Source organism: Eulemur rufifrons, chromosome 30 (assembly GCF_041146395.1).
Source record: "Eulemur rufifrons isolate Redbay chromosome 30, OSU_ERuf_1, whole genome shotgun sequence".
Lineage (NCBI taxonomy): Eukaryota > Metazoa > Chordata > Mammalia > Primates > Lemuridae > Eulemur > Eulemur rufifrons.
In genome coordinates this window covers 62,189,208-62,214,428 of record NC_091012.1, presented here as the reverse complement: position 1 = coordinate 62,214,428, position 25,221 = coordinate 62,189,208, and the positions used below count along the sequence as shown (strand labels likewise).

Below are 25,221 nucleotides of genomic sequence, written 5' to 3'. Positions count from 1 at the left end.
CTCTGACTGATTTCATTCTCTTTCTCTGACCTTTAAGGAGTTGATCCAGGAAACTGTCATAGGACTGGTAGGCAGACAGTCTGGCAGAGTCCTGTCTCTGTCACTAGTGAGTTTGTGATCTTGGACAAGTAATTTCCTATTTGGGCCTTAGTTTCCTCACCTGAAAGTTAAGGGGTTGTCTCAGCTGATCTCGAATGACCCTTATTGTTCTGATATACCTTCATTCTATGGCACTATATGTTCTGTCTTGCTTGAGTATAAAATCAAACCATCCCACCCACATCAGTGAGCAAACCTGGCTTGCTGTGGAGGGCTACCTCACTCCAAACACACACACACACACACACAAAAGGAGAAGCTCGTTTCCTTACCTGGCAATTCAGGAAGGTGAACTACTCCTGGACTCCCTGGCTCTCCTTTATTTCCACGTGATCCAGGCTGGCCTGGAGTCCCAGGGAGGCCACGGGCCCCTTTAGGGCCTGAAAACCCAAATGTAAATAGTAAGGGGACAGGAAAGTCAGCATGGCTAGGTATGATTTGTGATGTTCAGTTAAGAATCCTAGACTCTTGGAGGGTCTCTCCTAGTCTCACCTCCCCACACTGCCCTCTCCAGGAACCACTCTTTCCCCTCAATCCCCAAGGCTGCCCTCAGGAGGAATGTGGATCCTCACTCAAAAGCTACCAGGCTATCCTCTGCTTCCTTTGGCTCATGGCCCTTAAAAATGTGCTCAGTCCCTTTGTCTGGCCTCATTCCATACCTGGGAATCCAGGAGCTCCTGGGAATCCTGATGGACCATATGACCCGGGAATAATACAAGGCAAAGTGACTCCTGTAAATGGTAACATGTATGCATCTGGTGAATCCACTGAGTCAAGGAAGATGTCCCCTTAGCATGCTCCTTTACTTACATTCCATTTAATGGGACAGCCAAGTTCTCCCCACTAAGCAGCTGGGAGCCCACACAGGAAAACCTTGGCATCAGAAGCTTTTGGGAGTTAGCAGCAGTATAATTGTTTACAGATGAGAAGTTTCCAAGTGCCAGGATGTTACTTATCAAATAACTGGTGCCCAGTGGGCAAGCAGTCACCTATGCAGCAGATATTACCTAATAAGGTTTACTAGAAGTGGCCTGTGCAGAAACAGCAGAAAACAGCAATTGCCTACTTACCCTGCCCTCAGATAGAGCCTCTCCCTAGGTTGGGTGCCTGGGGTTAGTCCTAAGGGTCCATTGTGCCCATACGACTAGATGGGAGGATATAAAGACTCCTAAAGTTCACATGTCTACCATTTCCTTGGAATGAAGCTTTACCCAAACCAATGGGCTCTTTTAATATAGTTCATTTGGGGTCTACTGAAACCTATTGATTGTCCTTGGTCAAACCCCTATGTCTATACAGGCAAACAATGAAGACCACTCTCTTGGCCATGATAGGCAAATGGTGACCCTTCCCTCACCTCCTTATTTGAAACTGTCAACTCTGCTACTCAGGGAGAAGGAGTAGTCAATTTCAATATTCAAGACATTAAAACTGACATGCATAGCCCTTCCCCTAGCAAATTCTTCCTTGCTCATTCATAATACAAATAAAAAAGTCTATAAGATCACAAAGGCGAGGTTTAATAAAATACTGGTGAACAAATTGTTTGTCGGCTCCCTCAAGTACCATTTACAAACAATTGCTACGCTAATTAAAATTAGTCTTGCCTATTCATTAAAATAATCCCCCAAGGTCTGCTTGAAACCACAGAGCCAACAGTTTAATAAACCTCTATAGCCTTTGCATGTACTTAAAATAAATCACAAATTGTATTTCTGAAAAATATGTATACAGCCTATGATTCAGACTGCTTATTCAACTGGCTGGCATTCCTCCTCCAATCCCACTTCTATTTTCCTAACTCAAGATTGAATACTGAACAGCATAATGTATTGGTTAAGAGATTGGGCTCTGAAGCCAGACAGACCTGAGCTGGTATCCTAGTTCTACTACTAACCAGCTGTGTAGGCAAGATACTCACACCGCTCTGAGCCTCATGTGTAAAATGGGAACTACCTCTCTCATATGGTGTTTGTGAGGATTATATGAAAAAGAGCTACTAGCACATAGCACAGTGGCTGACACTCTGGTTATGTGCTCAATTAATAATAGTCATTATCTTACGTAAGGAGGAGTATTCAGAAGAGCTCCTATCAGGCCATACCCTGGTTTCTACTTCAGTCATGTTAGTGACACTACATGTAGCCAGGGCAGCAACTTTCTGCCTTTTAGGCCTCATGTTTCCATAGTCATATTTCCACAGGAGGAAAGATGGCTATAAGCCTGGATCCTCCTTCACAGGTGGTCATATCCACCTCCGTCCTGCGAGACATTGAGATGGCAGAACTATTTCTGATAGTCATTTCCCTACTATGGACATATGCTCTACAGGCAAATGCTTCATGATGAGATGCTTCACTGGGAGGGGGCTTCCAATCCTGTGCTTGGCTTAGGCCTGGGTCCTTTGAACTAGGCTCAAGAACTGCCTACATAGACAGTATAGATGGTATTGTGAGAGGGACCCTGCAGAAGACTCTCTTGTGTCCCACTATCTCGACAGCCCATTGGCTCCAATGTGTCAAACTCTACCATTACAGTTCTACTGCTTTACGTCTTAGAAAGAAACTTAGTAAAAATAAAAACATCCCTGGGCTGGGTCCAAACATGAAGCCATCCACCCTTAGTTTATCAGATCAGTTTAACAGCTTCTTTCCACCTGTGACAGCCAGATTTTAAAAAGCCTTAAGAAGAGAGGGCTGAGAATAGGCATCTGGAAAGGTACCAGGATAGGAGAAATAATGATCAAAGGGAAGGCGGCTTGAAACCAGAGGAAATCAAGGACATATTTCCCTTCATAATTTTGCCTCAGACCTGTATACCACACCACGCTTGTGTATTGCAAGCAGAGGTTCCAAATGGTGAGAAGGTAAGGACTTCCAAGTCACAGTGGTATCTGGCTCTTTGACTTTACATCCTGTCTTCTACTTTACATTCCTCAGTTCAGAGCTTCTCCTTAACAAACCAGAAATCTGCTCTACCAATGATGTTTTATAAGTGCAACAAATGACCTAATTATTCAGATTTTTCCCATTAATTTCAAAATTCATCTTCAGAATAAAAAGGGCCTCTGGTTATCAAGATTCTAAACACGTCAATTTGTTCTGGGTCCAACGAATAAAGATCAGACATGCATGGGTCGTTTCACGTACCTCCCAAGGCAAGTTATAGCCCCAGTTAAGTTCAGAGAATGAAATTGGTTAAGGTAGAGTTTAGCCAAGCCATCAACATTCAGGGTGAAGGAAATCAGCCCCTCTCAGACACTGTATGCCCACTTACTCCCATACTTCCCCCCTGTAGGAGCTATGTGCCAAGGAGCCTTCAAAGCAGTGTCAGAGTCAGTGTCAGCCTTTGCATCCCAGCTTTAAGAACACCCCACTCCAAACATGGGCTCCGGTGTGGTACTCAGGCCATTGTGAGTGTCTGAGACAAAGGTGAACACAAAAAGGGGTGATTGGCCAACAATGGTGTATGAGAACCTATAGACCTGGCTAGTTCTCACCTCCCTCTGTGTCTACTCCTGCTTTACCAACCTTCTCCCTGCAGCAGCAGTCACCTAGACCAATGAAGTAAAGAAGAAAATCAAACCAGGATAGAAGTCCCTTGAGGCCCAAGCCAGTCTTGTCAGCAGCCCAGGCCCAGATATGCCCACCAACCAACTGCCCTGTCTGAACTGAGTGGAAAGTACTGGCACCCACACAGGATCAAGCACACAGTAGCCACACTTCAGTAACAAGCAGGGTGATTGATCACCATGAGCATCTGGAACACAGCCTCTTTGGAAACAGCCAGTTGTCTGCTTGCCCAAAGTTTGTAATAATTCACACTACTCATTTGATGATTACATTCCCTTTCCTAGCAGCTGCCCTAGCCTGGGCTACTACTGATTGGAGTGGGCACATTTCATGGCAACCAAAATGGCCACAATGTAAATGTCTGGGGCCCACAGGTTACTTGTTTTTAAAATTGTATGGAAAGGAAGCTAGGTTTGAGGAGTTATATTTGGTTGCCATAGAGACTGAGAAAGCTAATGGTCTTTATTGAAGTATTTTCTTTCTTTCTTTCTTTCTTTCTTTTTTTTTTCCTGGAGGCAAGGGGTCTTGGTCTTGCTATGTTGCCCCGGCTGGACTCAAACTCCTGGACTCAAGAGATCCTCCCACCTTAGAATCCCAAGTAGCTGGGATTATAGGTGCATGCCACCACATCTGCCTTGAAGTAATTTTTTTAAAGTCTTGGTACTACAGCAAGGACATGGCTATGGTTTGAATATGGTTTGTCACCACCAAAACTCATGTTGAGGCTTGGTTCCCAATGTGGCGGTGTGGGGAAGTGGTTAGTTTGTTAAGATGGATTAATCTCCTTCTGAGGAGACTGGGTTATTTCTCCATAGAATAGATTAGTTCTCGTGGAAATAGATTAGTTCCCACGAGAGCAGGCTGTTATAAAGTGAGGTTGCCTCTGGTGCTTGGCCTCTTCCACTTTCTTAAAGAAGCACAAGGCCCTCACCAGATGGGCCACTCGAACTGTGAACTAAATAAACCTCTTTTCTTTATAATTATCCAGTCTCAGGTATTGTTATAGCAACAAAAAACAGAATAAGACAGACATTTTCTGCATAAGGCATCTCCCAAGCTATAGCTTACTATATCATTATATTCCTAAGAACTTTCTATGTTCAGGGACTAGTGAAGTTTGGGATAGAAATGGTACCATGGGCTTTCTTCTGTTGACTTAGCCTGTTCTCAAACAGCTGAAATGTTGATAATATCCAGATTTGGGGGTATGTAAGTTTGTAGGTGTCATGCTATTATAACTCAGTGGCTTACAAAATGGGCTGATCTAGAGTAAAGACTCAATTGGGAGAGGGGCAGTGGAATGACCATGAGTAATGTCTCTGGGGACAGAGCTGGAAGCAAAGTTATAGCTAACCTAGGACTTCCAAAAGACAGAATGATTTTTGTTTGATAAAAGCCCTTTCAGCCTTCTTAAGAATTTGTGAAAAAAAATATTGACTTAGTTTTAAGAATCTTGAATTATCAAGTTTTAACTTGTACCATCATCCTTATTATACCAGTTCATAAAAATAGACTTTACAATAAATAAAATTATTTCAGACCTGGTATCCTGTCTTCTTCTTCTTCTTTTTTTTTAAAATTCTTCAAGGTGGAAAAAGGAGAAACAGGTTTAAGAAATAGCCCCTTGGTTACGGGGAAGACCCTTTCTTCTGCAAACAAATAATAGTCTCTTTTGGAACACTGCACTATGCTAGGCAGGCTGAGAAACTCTAAGAAGTATTACTCATCTTGCCTAGTATCCAGAGACTTATGTTGTAGCTGGGAAATGTAAAAACATTAATGGAAGGAAATATATAATTTAAGTAGCAATGACATATTGTGGAGGTTAAGGGAAAGCTTAATGGAAGAAGTGGGGCTTATGTTGAACCCTGAAAGATGGATATTATATGACTACATAAAGAAAAGGGGAAGAACATTCCAGATAAAGGCAACACGGGAAAAATCTTGGTGTTGGAAGTGAACATGTTATGTTTGGGTACAGTGAAGAAGACTGGAGTCTTAGGTGGTTTTTTTTATTCTGAAGAGTGTGATATATGAAGAGGTTAGTTGTGGCCATGTTTGGAGACTTTTATTTTATTTTATTTTATTTTTTGAGACACAGTCTCGCTTTGTTGCCTGGGCTAGAGTGAGTGCCGTGGCATCAGCCTAGCTCACAGCAACCTCAAACTCCTGAGCTCAAGCGATCCTACCGCCTCAGCCTCTCGAGTAGCTGGGACTACAGGCATGTGCCACCATGCCCGGCTAATTTTTTCTGTATATATTTTTAGTTGGTCAGATAATTTCTTTCTATTTTTAGTAGAGTCGGGGTCTCGCTCTTGCTCAGGCTGGTCTCGAACTCCTGACCTTGAGCAATCCACCCGCCTCGGCCTCCCAGAGTGCTAGGATTACAGGCGTGAGCTGCCACGCCCGGCTGAGACTTTTAAATTCCAGGCTGAGAAGTTTGGACATTATCCTCTATTCAGTGGGGACCATTTGTGGCTTTGGACTAAAAAAGTAATATGATGATATTGGCACTTTATAGATACTAAATTGGCAGCAGTATTCATGGTAGAATTGAATATGAAAACTCTGGAGGTAGAAGATGAAAAAATACTTGGGAAGTTGTCATTCACTCACTTACCCATCAATCCAACCAACCAAATACCCATTTATTTCAACAAGCATACAGGTATTTGATAAACTAGGCATGAGATAATGAGAGTTCAGTAGCAAGAAGAAGAGGCATTGCAAAGGAAGAATAAGAGATAATTTCAAATTTTCAAACTTCAGATAACTATAGGAAGTGTGGTACCACTATTGGAGTTGGGATGAAGAGCTGTTCTGGCTGTATGGAAGAAGACCAGTTATTAGCATAGCACCTTCAAAATCTATAAGCAGAACTGTCACTCACTATAATTCCTGAAATTCAAGTAGAAAAAAGTTATAGAAAGAGGAGAGAGTTAAGGTATCAAATGAGGATTAGACTAGATGCAACTAGAGTCTCTGCCCAATCTGAGATTCCATGAATTGAAGAAAGGTTCTCCCCTGTTAATGTTGTTACCATACAATTTAGAGGACACTTTCTCCAATTTCCCACTCATTACTTTGATACCATTTGCAATAAATGGTCATCCTGCTTTGAACTTTTCCAGGGATTATGTGCTCATAACCTCCCTAGATAGCTCTGCTACATTTTCTGACTGCACTGTTAGGAATCACTAAGTAGAGAAAAACCTGTTGTTCTGCCCTCTAAGCTTATCACAATACAATTATAATCCTTTTTCACATGGAAACCCCTAAGGGGATTGAAAGTAGTAATTATGGTCAGCCTCCTCTCTTCTTATGACACATTTCATGTATCTGAGCATATCTACTCTACAAAGCGTTGAATTTCCAAGTCCAAAGCCATCTGATTTCATGACTCACCGGGAGGTCCAACGGAGCCTTGTTGCCCTGGTAATCCATCTACTCCTTTATCTCCAGGAAGCCCAGGAGGTCCAGGAGGTCCTGGCAGCCCAATTCCTGGGATGCCAATTGGACCAGGATGGCCTTTTACACCAGGAAGTCCTGGTAACCCCTTTTCACCTGGGAAGCCCTGTCCACCATCACCCTAGACAGCACAAAAAAAGAATGAAAGTTTAACTCAGAGACTTATCTGAAGAGTCCTCTGACCATAGGAAAGAGGTAACCAGTGTGACTAATGCTTTGTGTTTTATTAAAATTTTCTGTCACTCTAGTTTACCAATCAACCTCCTTTGACTTTAGTTAATAGAAATGAGTCTTGTCACCTCTGGATGATCTAGTAATGAAAATGGTTCTAGATGGGGGTTAGAGGAAATGGCAGGAAACGAGCAGGATAACAACCATTGAGGTCACAGAAAGTGGCTGGATTACTTGAAGGGAAAAGCCATTAAGAAGCTGAATCATTTTTAAGTTATATGATCAATTGTTACCAGATTTATCAAATGAGACAATGACTTATGCTGAGAAAATAAAAGATTCTCATTTTACAGAAAGAAAAATCATGGAGTGAAAATGTCAGTGGCATAGGTAGGGCGAGATACTCTGGACTCTCTGTTCTGCCCTATATCATGGTCATCAGACCTCCCACCCCCCTATCCAAGTCAAGTGTGAGGATTTATAAAGCTAATTACTCAGGAATGATCAACTTACCGGAAGGCCTGGCAGACCTGGCAAACCTGGTACTCCATCCTTGCCTGGGACTCCTGTCTCACCAGGGAACCCCTGGGGGCCACGATCACCCTGGTCTCCTGGCATTCCTGGTCTTGTGCTGAGAGTTGGCTCCCCCTTCTCTCCCTTGGAGCCTACAAGACCTGGAAGCCCAAATAAACCCTGGCAGAGAGACAAGGGGAGTAACCAAGAGAGGCAGACTTCATGGAATTCTGGCACCCGGCACGCTGATGACCTAATGCAGGTCTCCTGGATACATTTTGACACTGTCCTGGGCACTTGATTATGTTGTCATCTTACATAATAATTGCCCATCTTCTGTGTTCTTTCTTTCTTTCTTTATTTCTTTTTCTTATCAAGTTGTGATTTGACCCATTTTCTGTATTCTTTGTAAATTCTGAAATCTTTGAGGAAGGGAACCTCATCTTAATTGCTATTTTATCTTCAGGGCCCAGCACAGTACTGGGTAAATGTGAACAATCTTGTGGAAAGAAGGAAGGGGGGGAGGGAAGGGGAGGTAGGTAGTTTAAAGTAGAAAGGGACTTTAGTCAGACTTCTTCACATTGTAGATCAAAACCCCAAAGCTTTATTTTATCCCTACCTTTCTTTTATGTGCTTTAGCAAAGTGACTGGCGGGGAGTGAGGTGCACCTGAAAGCTCCCATTGCTCCCTCAGCGCCAAAGTTTAGCAAGACTTACTGGATCCCCTGCTGGGCCCTGTGTGCCCCCAGAGCCCGGATCTCCTCTGGTTCCTTTAAGGCCTGGAAGGCCCATGAGACCTTGTGGCCCAGGCAGGCCTGGTTCCCCTGGTGGTCCAGTGTTGGGAACTCCACCATCACAAGCACAAAAACCTGAGTCCCCTGGGGGAAAAAAAAAGACAATATAGAACAAAGTGGGCCATTTTTACAAGAAGAAGGAAGAACTGATAGTGGTTATTTGTGACTTGAGTGACTCCATGGAGAGTATCACAAGGCCTGCAGAGAACAGACTCAGATGAACTTGGTTCATTCTTCATCAGAGTATGTCTGTGCTAGCAACCAGATTTTATTAGCCTGAAATGAGGCCCAGCCACCAGTGAGCACAGTGTACAGCCACAGTTGAGAACCACTGACCTACATTAACCAACTGAAAGTCTAGAATCCAAGCCACTCAAAGGTTCTCTTCACCAAAGTGTCTTTTCCCCTGACTTTTGTACACTTGAGACAAATGCCAAATATAATGAAAACAGGGATTTCAGCAAAGCACCTTTGAAGAGGTATCAAGGGGTCATTAGCACTATGGCCCAAACACCTATACCTTCCATGCTTATGGTCTGGAAAATGAGAATTGGTGCCAACATAGGAGAGGCTGAATTCCCCTAAGATCCTAAAGGGCCTCTTCCTACTTTTAGGACATTGATAATCCCTGAAACTCGAAGAGAACAGTCTGTTCTTCAGATTAGTATTTCTAAGGTGTGATCCATGGACCTCCTGCATTATTGACCTGTGACGCTTATTTATAAGACAGTTTGCTGGGCCCCATCCCAGTCCTAATCAGTCAGTCTCAGGAGGCCAGACCCAAGAATCTAAATTTTTAATAACCTCCCTAGACGATTCTCATGTACAATGAAGCTTGAGAATCACTATCACTATTCCAGACTTAGAGAAAACCTTTTGGCCCCACGGAAATACAGAGAGGAAGCATCAGAGCTGTCCCTTTTTTAGAAGTGAGTGTGGTACCTACCGAGAAATACACCAGCTCTATAGTGAGTCAGGGAAGGGCCAAAATTAACATCCTAGGTCCAAACTTACAATTTAATGCCCTTTCTCCCCAAATAGTCTTCCTTGGATCTGAATAGCAGACATCAAGCTTTCAGAAATTTCTTAACTAGCTCCTAAACTTAGGTAGTAACATTTTATGATGGGACAATGAGAAAGTAGAGGAATAAGTTAGAACTCTATTTGAGGCTGAGGAGAATTGTTAATTCCTCCAAAGAAGAGGAAAGATCTCAGATACCTAAAACCCCTAGGCCATCCCCAAACTGCTCTTCAGTCAGTAGTTTCACTTCTTCCTCGACCCTGGCCTAGGCTGCAACCATGATGAATTGACTTATTTGAGCTTCGTCCCCTCAGAGTAAGGAATGGGGAATGACCCAAAGACAGCAAGAAGATGGAGAGAATTAGTACAGCTGAAGGCTGGGGTCATTGATCAGTTCTCCAACATCAGTGGGGACTGGAGTTGTTTTCCTGGAGCTGGTTGCCTTTTCCAGAGTCTGAGGTATTGACTTGTTCAGAGCCCTTTCCTTCAGGCTGAAGGTAGTAAGTGGCTTCCATCCTTGGCCTTGCAGAGTGGGAGGGATTGCAGCGTGTGCTGGTTAACACCCTGGGTTGCTGGCAATAGCTTCTGCAGGTGGAGGGGATAGGAAAAATAGCCTGCAGGCCACCTTGTCCTGTGTGACCTCAACTGCCAGCCTCAGTCTTAGAGGTCCAGATATAGCACTTCCAATAATCCTACAATCAAATCCCCAATCAAGATCTACAATTGCTTCTGTTTTGGTTCCCAGGGCAGTTGTTTTGTTCATTCCCCATAAAGCCTTCTTTGAGGAGTTTGGCAGACCAAGAAACTTAAGGGAACAAAGTCACCTTTTACTCCTTTGAGGCCTGGGTTTCCTTTTGGCCCTCGTTCTCCTCGGAGACCAGGGAACCCTGGCTCTTTTTTGTGCAGGATTCCAGTGTCAAATGCTGGACCTTCAGGAAAAAGAAACATAAACAATTGGCAGCTTATATAAGCCTGATGACTCACCTGCTCACTACAGCAGCTCAACCACCAAGGCCTGAGTCCTTGAGGCTCAACAATACCCAGAGACAAAAAAATGAAATTCAAGATACGGACCCCAAGTCTGCAACAAGGAGCCAACAGAATTCTCTGTTGGTTCAGTTTCCTCTAGTATTACTTACAGAAAGTCTACTATGTCCCAGGCACTGTACTAGACACTGGGGATATGGAAATGAAAAAAGTTGCTTCAGTAACTCAGCAGTCCCAGAAAGCTCCCTTGGGACAAAAGAGGAAATAGGTGCAAGATGCAGTGGTCATGGGATTTAGGTTACAAAGAAATGTGCTGGGACATATTTCCAGCCTTTGTCTCAGAATCTAGAATCCCATACTCAGATAGAAGATCTAAGGAGGACAAACCCTGTGTAGGCTTTTAGCAGCCACCCTGAGGATCTAGGCTTGGCTTTTCTTCCCCCCTCAGGCTCTCAGCCCATCCCATTGGAGCCCTGTGAACCAGGGAAAGATCAAAGGAGCCAGTGCTCTTTCTTCAAGAGCTGAAATACCAGAGGCCTAGGGGTTGAGAACAGTGAAAAATGGAATGGGTACAAAAGTTGGAAGGCTTTACATAGTGTTTGACCACCAAGATGGCCCTATTTGCTTGTTCCTCGAGGGAGAACATTCTGCTGCAGCTGATAACTGGTAGAGGCAGGGCTCTGACTCAGAGAAGATGAGGCCTTCATCCCTACCCACTGCAGTTATCATGTGTCCTGGCTTAGCTGTTTCACCTGTGAGATGCTCCCTCAAAAACCATGACTGTTCTGCAGTCTGGATCACACCTGAGTCTCAAGACCAAAGAGAGAAATGAACAACTTACCAGGTGGGCCGGGTGGGCCTGGCGGGCCTAGTGGGCCTGGCAAACCATCTCTGCCAGGGAGGCCAGCTGCGCCAATTGTGGTGTGGCCTGGGTTTCCTCGGTCCCCCTTCAGGCCTGGAAATCCTTGCGGCCCTAAGGCACCTGGGACACCTGAAAGGATAAGCCCACACATAAATGCTCATCATATCGCCCTACTCTTTGGCATATTCCAATCAGTGGCATATGTTGCAAACAACGCCAAGGAAAGAATCTGGGAAAGCATTTGCCTTTCTCTTGCATCAGAATTAGAAGGATCCCTAGGGATCAATTAGCCTAATCTCTTAGGAAACTGAGGCCCAAAGAAAAGAGGAGACATAGACAGGTGCCCAGAGTTTCTTAGTGGCAAACCTGAGAGGAAAACCTGGGTCTCCAGCCTCCCACTTCTTGAGTTTTTCCACCTTAGTGCTGGGGCCAGCTAGACCTTTTTGAAGTGGCTGCTTTAAAAGCACAAGTATCCTTACAGAAGCCCATATCCAAGGAATTTACAAACTGGTGACCTTAAAAGTAATGTCTGGGGCTTTATATCTGGGACATCACTGCTTCCCAGACTCTGGCATGCCCTTTCTCTGCCTCCCGCTATAGAATGACATATGGGTATGCCCCTCTGTTGACTGGTTCAAGGGCGTCACCCATAGGATCCAGGGACCATTTAGTGCCAGAGTTAAGCTGAGAGTGAGGGTATGGGTACAAATTTCCCCCTGGGCTTTTTTGTTAGCCCCTCTTGGCAAGGATCAGCTGGGATGGCACATCCACAGAAGAGTGACATGGCTCTAGCAGCTCAACACAGGACCCCTCTGGTTGCTGCAAACCTCAGTGACAGTCTGGGATTGCCAGTCCAGCTATGGTACATTATTTAAGCCAAAGGAAAGCTGCTCACCCAGGCCCTACCCCAATACACATTAGCCTTGGGCTGGCAGTGGGGATCCTACTAACTATAGTCTACCTCTCCTTTGACTTTGGCTGGGTGTGTGCCCAGACCCAGAGGTACAGAAGGGGATACTGGAAACCACAGTGGATAGAGGGGCTGATCTGTGTAAGGGATGGGTTATTTTTTTTTCACCTGGTAACGATGGCAAGCCAGGGACACCAGTAGGGCCACGCAGGCCCTGGATGCCTTCATCTCCTTTAAGGCCTGGGAGGCCTGGTGCACCGGGGTCTCCAGGATAACCTGGCATTGTAATGAAAGAAAAAAATAGTAAACAGACACAGAGGAGGCCCACAAATGCCCAAAAAGAAATGCAGGGAGCTGCCCTGGTGTTAGGTGTGCCTTTCTTGTCCTTCCCAGGTTTCCCAGATGCTAATGGCCTCACATGACAATGGGCCTACTGGAGTCGAGGCTCCACTAGCATTAAGAATTGATCTGGCCAGAGCCTGCCTTCCAGGATAAGCTCTGCTAAGTTCAAGGAAGGTTCTTCTACTACTACCAATCTGCTGTAATGCCTCAAATGTCTACCATTTGGGTTAAGATATTGAAGTCCACTATTTACATTATACACATAGGTTTCCTGGGAATGGAACTCAGGAAGCCACTATTAATACCTGACAGGGCATGGGCCTGAGAGGATGAGAAGAGAGGGATAAGTCAAGAGACTCAGGTGAAAGAGACATTACAGTAGAAGCCTTTGGTGGAGACACTAAGCATCTGGATCTTTGGGGAAGGCAAAGGGAAGAGTTGGGCATAGACAAATAACTAGGACAAGGAGAGGTAAAGACAAACTTTTTAAGCACCATACTGCTATTTGTTCCCCTAACCAAAGATACATTTTCAATTTCTATGAAATTGTCAAGCTCAAGCATGCATGGGATCATCATATGAGACCCTGAGTGTCCCGCAGTATCGAGCAGAAGTCAGACCAGCTAGGGAGGACATCAATCCTTTCTTAAGCATCCTAGGAGAACTATTTTTACCAAATTCAGGCCCAGGCAGACCAAAATCCTAGTCTTGGTGTACCCAACACAAAAATGGGGTGCTGGGATTGGCTTCTCTGCCCCAGAGATTGGAGTTAGCTTTATTCCCCAAACTTAGGACACATGAGGGGCCCATGGGAGTACTGGGTTTAGTGGCAATCCAAGGGCTAATAAAATATCCTTTTAAAAATTTCAGGGGATATAGAATTTAACCCCCTGTCTTTTTTCCTCCACTCAAATTAAGGAGAAGTTGCACCTGAGATCACAGCACCATCTATATCGATGAAAACGTCCGGGCCTGGCAGGCCAATGCCACCCTTTTCACCCTGCAAAGATTAAATACATCAAACACAAATATTTCCATGACCTTATCACCTGAGATCTATGGGCCTTCAAGGCCTATCCCTAGGAAAATGAAAGGTTCCTCGTTCTGTAATCCCTGATTTTCAGGGTCAACTAGTCCATCGGTTCATTTTAAAGTCCCATAAATTTAAGATGAAGGTAACACAAGGCAGGACAGAGGCCTGACACTCAAACTGCAAACCTGACAAGGACAAAGGCCCCACTCAAGGACAATCTGCTTCTGGGCCTGGGAAATACATCATAGGCACAGACAACATGGCTGTACCCAAGAGATGCTAAGGAGAGAGCAGAGTTTCAACTGTTTTTCCTACTCTCAGCAGGCCTGGGACTCTGCCACTGTCACTACTCTTATTAGTGGATGGTGTCAGGCAGAGGAAGTCAAAGGAGTCCTAAATCTCCCAAAAGAGGGACTCAGGTACCAGAATCAGATACAGTGACATATCCAGGGTGGGGTGGTGGGAGCTGTCTGCCCCAGCTGCAGGCAAAAAAAAAGGGGATGCATTGTCTGTAGAGAACTTAGAAACAATAATAAAGACTGACTGGCAATTCTAAACAATGTCAGTAATAAAATAGTCCTCCTCTTAGGGTTGGACTTGCTCCCACCAGCCCCTGCCTCTTAGTTTACCACTGATTAAGCAGTATCCAAGAAACGCTCATCAGCTGTTTGTGTCGAACGTAGGTTGCCTGCATTTCTTGAGAAAAAAAGTGACATCTAAAATGTCAACATATTAAAAATACTTCATCTCATATGTAGGCATTTATGGTAATTCTTTACCTTTCTACCTCCCCAACCCTGGATTTTCACTTCCCAATGACATTACCTTAATTCCTGGAATTCCATTAAGCCCAGGGAAACCTGAGGACCCCTTCTTGCCCTGTGACAGAAACAGTTACCACTAAGTTGGAAGTATAAAAGCATAAGAGGGGCTGGTCTTTGGATTAAGCCAGGGAAAATGGCACAGGGATCTCGGCTGGCATTACAGGGTATGTGTGGCTTCTATCTGACTTTGGAAGTTGTAAAGTCTTCCAGAAGGCAATATGGCAGTTGGTAGCCAACTTACATATTAGGAGATACATGGGTCTCAAGGCTAGAGATGGATACAAGCAGGTTGAGCCTTGCTAATTCCTGATAATATGCCAAAGATGGATGACCACAACATGGCATGGCAAGGTACCAAACTTGACACTGGATACCCATCTTCTTGGGTGAAAACAAAAGAAGAGCGTGGCTAAGATTATACCAATAAAAGGGAGGTGGACAATTTACATAATGAGTAATGACTTCTTTTGGCCATGTTAAGTAAAGCAAGGGGGCCTTTTGATGAAGATTTTATACATCAAGGCTTTAATGATATTAACAAAAATACCTGTCTCCCTGGAGGGCCTCGGACTCCTTCGGAACCTATGGGACCCTGTAAAGAGAATAGCCGCACCTTAGAGAGATTAATAGCCCACACTAGAAAAAGTCACTAGACTTAGAAAACAAAGCTATCCAACTGAGTTCAGGATTTAGCGGCTCCTAAAATCAGGTTAAGAGAATGTTTCTAGACCTGACTTAATGACTTCTTTCTAAGCACTAATCCATCAGGCTGAATATCCACATGGAACATTTTTAAGAGCTAAATAAATGGAAACATTTTAAGTAGTGGGTGGAATTTGGTGGAAGGGCTGGGTGGTATTATACTTAGTCTGCATTAGTTCCAAGTCAGGAGATTTTTTTTTTTTTTAATTTCATCTTGTTATGGGGGATACAGAATTGCAGGTTACATACGTTGCTCCTGTACCGCCTTTCCCCTCAAGTCAGAGCTCCAGGCGTGTCTGTTCCCCAGGTCGTGCGTGTTGCACCCATCATGTAGGTATATATCCCTCCCTTCCTCACCCCCCCTTCCCGAGTCAGCACCTTCAAGTGTTACCACTCCCCAAACGGTGCGCAATGCACTCATTGTGTAGGCATACCCCCATCCCCTCCCCCACCGCCCACCTCAGTCTGATATCCGATTGGTGTCATTCCCAGATTTGTATTTAGGTGATGATCAGGGAAACCAATTTTCTGGTGAGTACATGTGATGCTTGTTTTTCCATTTTTGGGATACTTCACTTAATAGAATGGGTTCCAACTCTCTCCAGGAGAGCCATAGAGATGTCATATCTTCATCATTCCTTATAGCTGAGTAATATTCCATGGTATACATATACCACAGCTTACTAATCCAATCACGTATTGATGGGCATTTGGGTTGTTTCCACATCTTTGCGATTGTGAATTGTGCTGCTATAAACATTCGGGTACATGTGTCTTTGTTAAAGAATGACCTTTTTTCCTTTGGGTATATGCCCAGTAATGGGATTGCTGGGTCAAATGGCAGGTCTACTTGAATCTGTTTAAGATACCTCCATAATGCTTTCCACAGGGGTTGCACTAGTTTGCAGTCCCACCAGCAGTGTATGAGTGTTCCTGTCTCTCCACACCCACGCCAACATGTGTTGTTTTGGGTTTTTTTGATAAAGGCCATTCTCATTGGAGTTAAGTGATATCTCATTGTGGTTTTGATTTGCATTTCTCTGATGATTAGGGATGTTGAGCATTTTTTCATATGTTTGTTAGCCATTCTTATATCTTCTTTCGAGAAGTTTCTATTCATGTCATTTGCCCCAAGTCAGGAGATTTTTAAATAGATTATGGGAGGGCCTCTTGTCTTCCACCTCAAATGCATTCTTTGTTGATGATTATGTGTTTTCAAGACAAGGGAGAAGGAAAAGTAGAGAAAGAAATGGCAGCATAATGGATCAATATTGCTAAATACCCAAAGGACTCTTAACAAACTTCACGGGCAAGCTAAAAACACAATTCTCTAATGTTACTTATTTAAAGCTAAGGTTGGCCAACTGCTTCTAGCTCAAGACCTAAATGCCTGAAAGTAGGAATCAGAGAGGGCAATAGTTATTTATCTGTTTAATAAAATGAGATTATTGTTGGAAACCATTGACTCCAAACATCGCTATGTTCTAGAACCTCCCAGGCTTATTTCTGTCCTATAACGATTTCATTTGGCCCTCTTTCTTCCATTCCTGTGCCATGCCCCTGCCCACATTCCCTTGGAATAGAATGGAATGAAAGCAAGACAACACTCACATCATTCTTTAGCCCAGAAGATAATTATACATGAGGGCAAGGAGAGTAAATAGGCTGAGGAGGCACCTAGAGTAGGGGGTACACCATTCCTTATTCAAGGGAGCCACTCTGTCAAGGGAATGGGGCTAAGTGGAGAGAAGGAGGTTTAGGAACCTGCCAGAGGGTTGAGGAAGAGAAACAAGAGAAGCTTAGGTGGCCATCAAGTTACATAACATAAAGAAGCAAATAGGAAGGAAAAGGACCAGGTGACTGGTCAGACCCAGGCAAGCAACGTTCCAGGTTCATACCCTAGGTCCTGGCAAACCAGGGATTCCTTTTTCTCCCTCTTCTCCAGTAGTTCCAAATCCCTAAAGGAAAAGAGAAACCATAAGTTATAACATTCATTTTCTCATAAGTCTCCTGGCTCCATCTAAAGTAAGGAGATAATTTCACATCAGCTCCACTGTCCCATTTGGGAGGATCACCATGCCGAGTCTCTTGTCACTGTCTGAGAAGCACCATTCATTCAGGGCTCCCCTTTGGCTCTAGAAGTAATGTCTTTCCCCCCAAAACACTATTACATGTATTTATAGTATGATGAGCTAACAGCACAGGAATAATTAAACATCTAACCTCATTGATTTTACAGATAGGGAAACTAAAATCCAGAAGGATTAAAGTCCGTGAGAAAGCCAGGTCTTCTGACTTTCATTCCAGGGCCCCTTCCATAAGAACAGTCTGCCTTCCATTATCTAGGAATTTAATTCTTTGGCCCACAACTGGAGGATCGTGCAAATGCATGGAGGCTGATACTAGGGGGAAGGGTTTTTCCCCTTTGGAGACACGATGACCACAACATTCTTTTCAATGGGAAGCAGTATTTCTATCTAGGCATGGTCTGGAACCCTGCAGCTCCTGTACTGGGACTGTAGGGCTCTTGCTGGCCACAGGAGTACTCCAAAGGGGACTGACTGTGAGATGGTCTTTAATCCCTCTTACCCTGCTCATAGGAGGTGAGGGTTTGCAGCCATGAGTACGACTTGGGGGTTTTCTAGGGACAACCAGAGTATCCAAGAAGCAGAGTGAGTGAGAGAGAGCTTCCTCCCCTCTGGGTCTAAGACAAACGTCTGGGCCCCCAAGATACAGAAGAGTTCATTATCAAAGTGGATAAAGTCTTTCACAGAAAACTGAGGCCATTTTTTCATTTCTGTTTAAAACTGTACTTTTTGGAGCACAGATTTTGGCAAACAACGTTTTATCCTATTGTGAGAGTAAAGGAGGCAGTGAAGCTTTCTCAAATGTAAGCTTGTGAAAGATACTGAATGTTGTCGTGGCACATCTCCTGTTGTCCTCTTGATGTGACCTGGCTCAGCTGGTGTGAGGGCACTGCTCCAATTCCATTTGTAGCTTTTTCTTCCTCTTACGTACATACTCAGTACCCCACAGGGAAGTGAAAGCTGGCTGAATACCCCTTGGCTTTTTAGGCCAAGGTGTTTTTTTTTTTTTTTAATGTGGGTGGTTTTATTTTTTTTATTAGGGGGAAGGGTGTGTGTTTGTAAAGGGTCCAATTCAAAGTAGGCTTTGGTTCCTACTTGCCTTTTCTCTTTTTTTTTTTTTAACATCTGTAATTGTATGTCAAATAGCTCAGCCCTCATGCCAAATAGAATGTCTAATTTAAAAGGCTCGTGGGTTAAACTGAATGCAAACTTACTTGAAATCTTAGTTTTTCTGCATCTTAAATTGGAAACCAAGGCATGCTGCCATCTGGTGGAATGTGCGTATTGGCCACTGAAGTCAAAAACTTCAAGCAGCCCTCCCTGATCTGCCTGTGAAAGCCACAGTAGCTCATGCTGCCCCAAACTCTTAAAGCAACAAGATTGGTTGTGCATGAAAGTTTTGTAAGCAGAAGGCCTATATCATACTCTCTCATGTCTCCCTCCAAGGCCTGTTACTGCAACTGGAACACATACAAGGTAGTCCAGTAAATACTTGTAGAATTGAATGGTATAATGACCCAGAACACAAAAACTGTTGCAAATGGTGAAGGAAAGAATGCCCAGAAACCGTTTCATGCCCTCCACCTATCTCGCCCACAGTTATAAATACAAGGGGACCTTGCATTCCTTTGGAAAGCAGAAAGAGCCTCTGGATTCTCTTGCTTTCCCAGAGAGAGGATTTGAGAGCTTGTGCTACAGTGGGAACAAAAATAAATATATAAAAAATGTAAAAAGGAAGAAAAAATGAAAGAAAGAAATTTGTGTGTATGGGTTAGAGCCAATAAAAGATAAATGACTTGGCAAGACACATAACTGCTGTAGGGCTCAACTTGTCTCCCAGTGCAGGGAGGTACGGTATAGGGACCCTGCTGAACAAGCTGTTCTAGAAAGATGTCCTGGGATCCGGCCCTGTCACAGTCAGTCCTTGTCACAAGTGATCCTGCAACCTCAGCTCCCATGCCCCTACTCACCCATGGCCCAGAAAGCCTCATTGAAGCACTTGCTTAGTTGTTTCCAGGCCTCTTTTCCTGGGCCCTGGGCTCCTGGTTCTTTTTGGCTCTGAGGAGGCTCAATTGAAGGAAAAGTTCACCTACCCAGCAGTTACCTCAGATCCACTCAATAGTTACTTCAGGATTTGCCAGTTTCTTTCCTTTTCCCTCCCCCATCTCTTCCGTTTTGTCTTCCTCTGTGTTTGCTAGTTCCTTGGACAGAGGGCACATGGGTATACAATTCTCCCTGACAGCCTCCATGGGGGAACTGTGGCCTACGAGTATGAGTGTGCTGCTAGGGACAATGGGACGAAATGTGTGAAGCCCAGACTGAGCCGGAAAATCAGGGATGTTTGATCACTGCAAAGAGGGGTGAGAGAAAGAGGGTGAGGCATAAATCTGTCAGGTTGGGCACTTTGTCTCCAGCAAAAATTTGGCCTGAGATGGGAAGAAAACAAATGGTTAAATGAAACATTTTGGATTCCCTAGAGATTTCCGTCTGCGGAGCTGCCTTGTTTTTCAGTGAGCATGGATAATTGAAAACCGATGTGAGGGCTTTGGATTTGAGAAGTGTGTTTCCTCTGAAAAGCCCAGAATATCTCAAATACATTACCACCTTTCTCCTTACAACTTTTATGTCAGAAGCCATTCATATAAGGTACCTATGAATGTTCCTATTAAGCAGGTAGAGATATTAGGATAGAAGGAGTTATAGGATTTGGCCAGGGTCACACATCGAATCTGTGCCAAAGTGGGCTGAGAACTGTGGTTTCCCACCCTGTGAAAATATGCTATTCTATGTAAAGGGAGATATTTTCCAGCTTTGATGTCTTTACAGTCAACTGAGGTTCCTATTTTTCAGCCCATACTGTGAAACACTGGAAATACTGAGCTTGAAACAGCATTACAATTTATCACCCTGCTTTGTCGTCAGTCTCTTTCTTTTACAGGACAAAAGGGAAAGGGCTGAAATTGCAGGAGGGGAAATACTCTAAGTTTGGACTCTGAGTTCGGATGTGGAAGGGGAGGGAGAGAGTGTGAGCTAGTGAACCCAATAACAGCAGACATCATAAAATCCTTTTTAGAGATTTAGAGATGAAAACACCACCACCACCATGATTAGAACGAACTGGACTGTAGGGGGCAGTATGGTATGAGGAAAAGGCTCTGAACTGGCTAGAATTCAGGAAAGCTGAATTTCAGTCTCAGCTCTGCTATGTGACTCTGAACAAGCTCTAACAACTAGCTATGTGACTCTGGACAAGCCTCTTCACCCGTTCAGGCTGTGCTTTCCTCATCAGTATAAGAGGGATGATCCCAGCTCAACTTGCTTACCTCAGAGGGATGATGCAAGGTGGCTAGAATCTACAATACTACAGAATATACATAATATATATATAAAATATGTATATAATATTTTACAATTATTTGTGAAATACTCTACAAAGAAAGGTGAAAACCTTATTCCCAAATCCACTTTTAAAGTACTTTGTATTTGTGCTGTCCAATAGAAATATAGTGTGAGCTACTATGTTATTGTCAATTTTCTAGTAGCGACATTAGAAAAGTAAAATAAAGAGATGAATTTTAATGATATATTTAACCAAATTATCATATATACAGGGTGTCCCAAAAGTCTCCATACAAAGGAAAAAATTTATAAAATTTTATAATGAATATTTTATAAATAAATGTACATTTAGCTATAATTTTCCATTTTCCCTATGTATGGCAACTTTTGGGACACCCTGTATTGTCATTTTAACATTGAAGTAAAAATTGTTACTGAGATATTTTAGATTATTTTTTTCATACTAAATTTTTGAGATGTGGTGCATATTTTACATGTACAGTACATCTCATTTCAGGCCAGCCACATTTCAAGGGTTGAGTAGGCACACATGGCTAGCAGTTATTAGACAGCATAGTTTTATGCTTTGTAAAGAAACTTCATATACATTGTTAGTTGGGCCTTGAAAGAGGAGATATGTGCATGTTCTCATTCGTATGTGGGACCTAAAGAAGTTGATCTCATGGAAGTAGAGAGTAGAATGATAGATACCAGAGGCTGGGAAGGGTATATGTATGGGTGGGGATGAAGAGAGGCTGGTTAATGGGTACAAACATACAATTAGATAGAAGGAATAAGTTGTAACGTTCGATAGCAGAGTAGAGTGACTATAGTTAACAACAATGTATTACATATTTCAAAATCATAAGAAGAGAGGATTTGAAATGTTTCCAATATATAGAAATGATAAATACTCTAGGTGCTAGGTATCCTAAGTACCCTGACTTGATTATAGCATATTCTATGCATGTAACAAAATATCATGTGTACCCCAGATATATGTACAAATATTTTATATTAATAAAAGAGTAGATATTGTCATACTACAGGTATACAGAGAGATTTGGTGACTTGCTAAAGTCTCAGAGCTGGAGCTGTGTCTAAAATCTGGATGTTCTGTCTCCAATACCAGGGTTCTTTTCCCTTCTGATTCATTAGATACTGAGCTGATTAAAATAATTCTCTATACCCCTTTGTTTCTATGGAGTAATAGGAATCATCATGGAAACAACCTGTGCCACTGACTCTGCTTTCTGGTCACCCAGAGAGACCCAAACTGTTTCAAGGTACCACAGCGAAGGACTGGAGTCATCTAACCCCATTGTGCCAGCAAGGAGGGGCAGGCCTAGTTATCTTTGATTCGTCCATTTCCTTCCTGATCCCTACTCCCAATCCATGAAAACCTTGTCAGCTCCTTCTTCAAAACACATCTTGTGGCTTAAGAAATACATCAACTAATGTAATGTATTGGTCTTGTTTGGACTATCATTTAAAAAAGCAACTGTAAAATATATATATATATATATATATATATATATATATATTTATGGGACAATCATAAATGTGAATTCTGCCTTATTAACTGATATTAAGTAATTACTGATGATACTGTCACTATGTTTTTAAAAGTCCCTATCTTTTAGAAATACATAGGTATTTATGATGAAATGATATGCCTATTATTTGGTTCAGATTGGCCATGACTTGCTGCAGTTGCTGAAGCTGGGTGATGGGTACATGGAGGATAATTATGCCATTCTCTCTGCTTTTGTATATGTTTGAAATATTCCATAACAAAAAAGTTGAACATTTTTACTTCCATCCATTTCTCTCCATTTCCACTGCTATCACCATAGTCCAAGCTACCGTGACCATCTCTTGCCTGGACTGCTGCAGTAGCCTCTGTGTTTGCTACTCCACCCTCCTCAGTGCCTCTCCTTCCTTCTTTCAGTCAGAGTGATCTTAAAAATATAAGTCAGAACCTTCCAATGGCTTCCCATGATGTTTCAAATAAAAGCCACATTTGACCTATAAAAGTAGCCATGATCTGGCTCCTGCTTCTTCACCTGCTTTTTGGCCTTGCTCACTCTGTTCCACCTACTCACCTTCCTCAAAAGTACTGAGCTTTTCTTAACCTCAAGGTCTTTGTACCTATGCTTCCCTCGGCCTGAAACTCTCTTTCTGAACTTCACATGACTTGCTCCCTCATAATATGCAGGTCTCAGCTCACACATTGCTTCCTCAGACAGCCCCCCTTCTTGACTGCTCTGTCCCAGGTAGCTCACCCTGTTCCCTATCCACACTCCAACACTTTACCCTTCTTTCACCTATATATCACCACTATGTGAACTTGTTAGTGATGCATCTGTTTACTTGTTTATTGTCTCTCTCCTCCCTAACTCCCCTATTAGAATGTAATCTCAAGGACAGGGACTTTTACTTAGTTACTGTTGGAGCCTTCAAGTCCAGCAGAATGCCTGGCACACAGGGGCCCTCAAAAGGTTGAGTGAAAGAATCTAAGTTAGAAAGGCAGATACAAAAGTGGAGATAGGATTACTAAGATTAGGTACTGTTTACAGAACAATTGATAAATGCCCTTTTCATGCATATTATCTCATTTAATTCTTAAAGCCACCCCATCATTATCCCTTTTTTTGTCTGTTAGGAAACCAATGCTCAGAAAAGTTAAGAAACTGGTCCAAGGTCACATAGCTAGAAATGGGTGAAACAATAAATCAAAAATAGGTCTGTTTTAACTCTAGAGCTTGAGCTAATAACCTCTAAGATATACAGCTTCATGGAGAACCATGCTAATGTCTCCATGGGTTCGAGAAATAAGAACATTTCCTTAAATGCCTTCTAGTAATGAAGATGGTGCCATTCTCTACACTAACTATGGGAAGAGGTCTTTCTGTTAGCCTTCTATTGCTACAGATTTTGTCCAGTCAGACCCTTGGATACATGTTGACCAAATAGGGAGACTTACCGGGAAGCCTGGTAGGCCACTTATGCCTGGGAACCCCTTAGGCCCTGGTTCCCCCTGGAAAATCAAACAAAAGTTAGTGAGTAGAAGCAGGAGGCAGTAAACACAAAGAAGATGGGTCCCTGAGAGTACTTAGACTAAAAAGTGGGGAACCAATGAGGTATCAATCGGGGTACCACAGAGCACTGCAGATTCCCCAGGCTCCCCAACTAGTAGCTGTACCAGGATATCTTAGTTCAGGGAGCTCTTTGCTGTCGAGAAAGGACCAGGGCCCATGACTGCCTAAAACAAAATCTCAAAAGCTCAGGCTAATTGGGAGACAGAAAGGATGATTATCTGTTTTCTTTCTACTGGAAGAAGCTGTTCAGTGTGATTTCTTATAGCAAATTATAGATAGCAAAGAAATCAATGGTTTTGGGAAAAGGATAACAATTACAGTTTGGATAGGGACACATAATATTCTAATCTGTCTTTCCCTGATATTCTAATTTATCTATCCATGCCATGGAAGGGCTCTCTAAAGTTTGGGAATGATTAGGGAGGTAGGCAATCTCTCATATGCTCCCAGACTGTTTTCAAAGAAATGATTACTTCCTGTAAACCTGAAGAGGCCTGGAGCTTTTGCTTCTACAAAGATGGATTTAAAGAAATAAGAATGAACACATTCCCCTGCCTAGGCCCCTTGTCCATGGGAACAGAATCACAAAACTTAAAGGAACCCCAGAAAGGAAGGGAAAGCAAGTTACTGAAAGATACCTGTACACTTTAACAGCATAAATCCATTCAAATACAACCATGCAGATTGTATAAACTCACTTGCATAAAAATACAGGTCATAACATATCTCAGTTAAATGGGTCTACAGCTTAAGCCTTGAGAGTTAAGATCAGGTGAATTACGGCATCTACTGCCACTTGGTGACAGTATATCCCATCTGCAGGGTCAAGTTTTGAGGGCAAATAACTTCTTTAAAAAGACAGCTCAAAAGCAACCATTTATACTCTATGTGTTCTGTCATGGTGCTTTGGGGACAACGTAAGTATTGGGAGGGTTGGGAGTTAGGAGGAAAAGAAACTATTCAGTGTTTGCTTTAAGCTATTCAGCATATCAAAAATTGAATCTACAACAATGAAATAGAGAGAATAGCACTTAAACGAATATGCAGAAACAGGCACACCCCATACATACACGCCAAAAAACAGACTCAGCCTTTTTAGAAAGCTTTCACAAGAGACAAAACAAAGAAGGCTTTTACCTTCACTTTTAAACCAAAATCCATTACCCAGAACCCTCTACTCTTCCAATATAGTCTGGTTATTAGAGTTGAATTATGGCATCAATAGGAAAAGGCTTATTAATTTTTCCTATTCTTAAATTCTCACTACCTTGGATCCTTTCTTCCCTTTGGGAAACCCCATGAATTCCAGCTCCCCAGTAGATGGTGGAGGTCCTGCTGGGCCAGGAAGGCCAACATCCCCCTGTTAGATCAAAGGGAACATTAAGCAAAGTATAAAC

The 25,221-nt window shown here is 43.0% G+C and overlaps 1 protein-coding gene across 1 annotated transcript in view; it reads right to left on the bottom strand.

The window, feature by feature from the left end:
• The window catches only part of COL4A6 (collagen type IV alpha 6 chain), a 65,923-nt gene that overhangs the window by 22,294 nt on the left and 18,408 nt on the right, over nt 1-25,221 (bottom strand). Inside the window, exons 10-24 of the mRNA XM_069464220.1 lie at nt 25,092-25,184; nt 23,710-23,763; nt 17,196-17,255; nt 15,143-15,187; nt 14,597-14,650; nt 13,669-13,738; nt 12,565-12,672; nt 11,466-11,615; nt 10,462-10,566; nt 8,540-8,700; nt 7,824-8,003; nt 7,077-7,260; nt 3,599-3,652; nt 759-830; nt 372-479 (exon numbers count right to left, since the gene is read on the bottom strand). Of these exons, the coding sequence (XP_069320321.1) occupies nt 372-479; nt 759-830; nt 3,599-3,652; nt 7,077-7,260; nt 7,824-8,003; nt 8,540-8,700; nt 10,462-10,566; nt 11,466-11,615; nt 12,565-12,672; nt 13,669-13,738; nt 14,597-14,650; nt 15,143-15,187; nt 17,196-17,255; nt 23,710-23,763; nt 25,092-25,184 (1,498 nt within the window). The remainder of the gene's footprint in view (nt 1-371; nt 480-758; nt 831-3,598; nt 3,653-7,076; nt 7,261-7,823; nt 8,004-8,539; nt 8,701-10,461; nt 10,567-11,465; nt 11,616-12,564; nt 12,673-13,668; nt 13,739-14,596; nt 14,651-15,142; nt 15,188-17,195; nt 17,256-23,709; nt 23,764-25,091; nt 25,185-25,221) is intronic.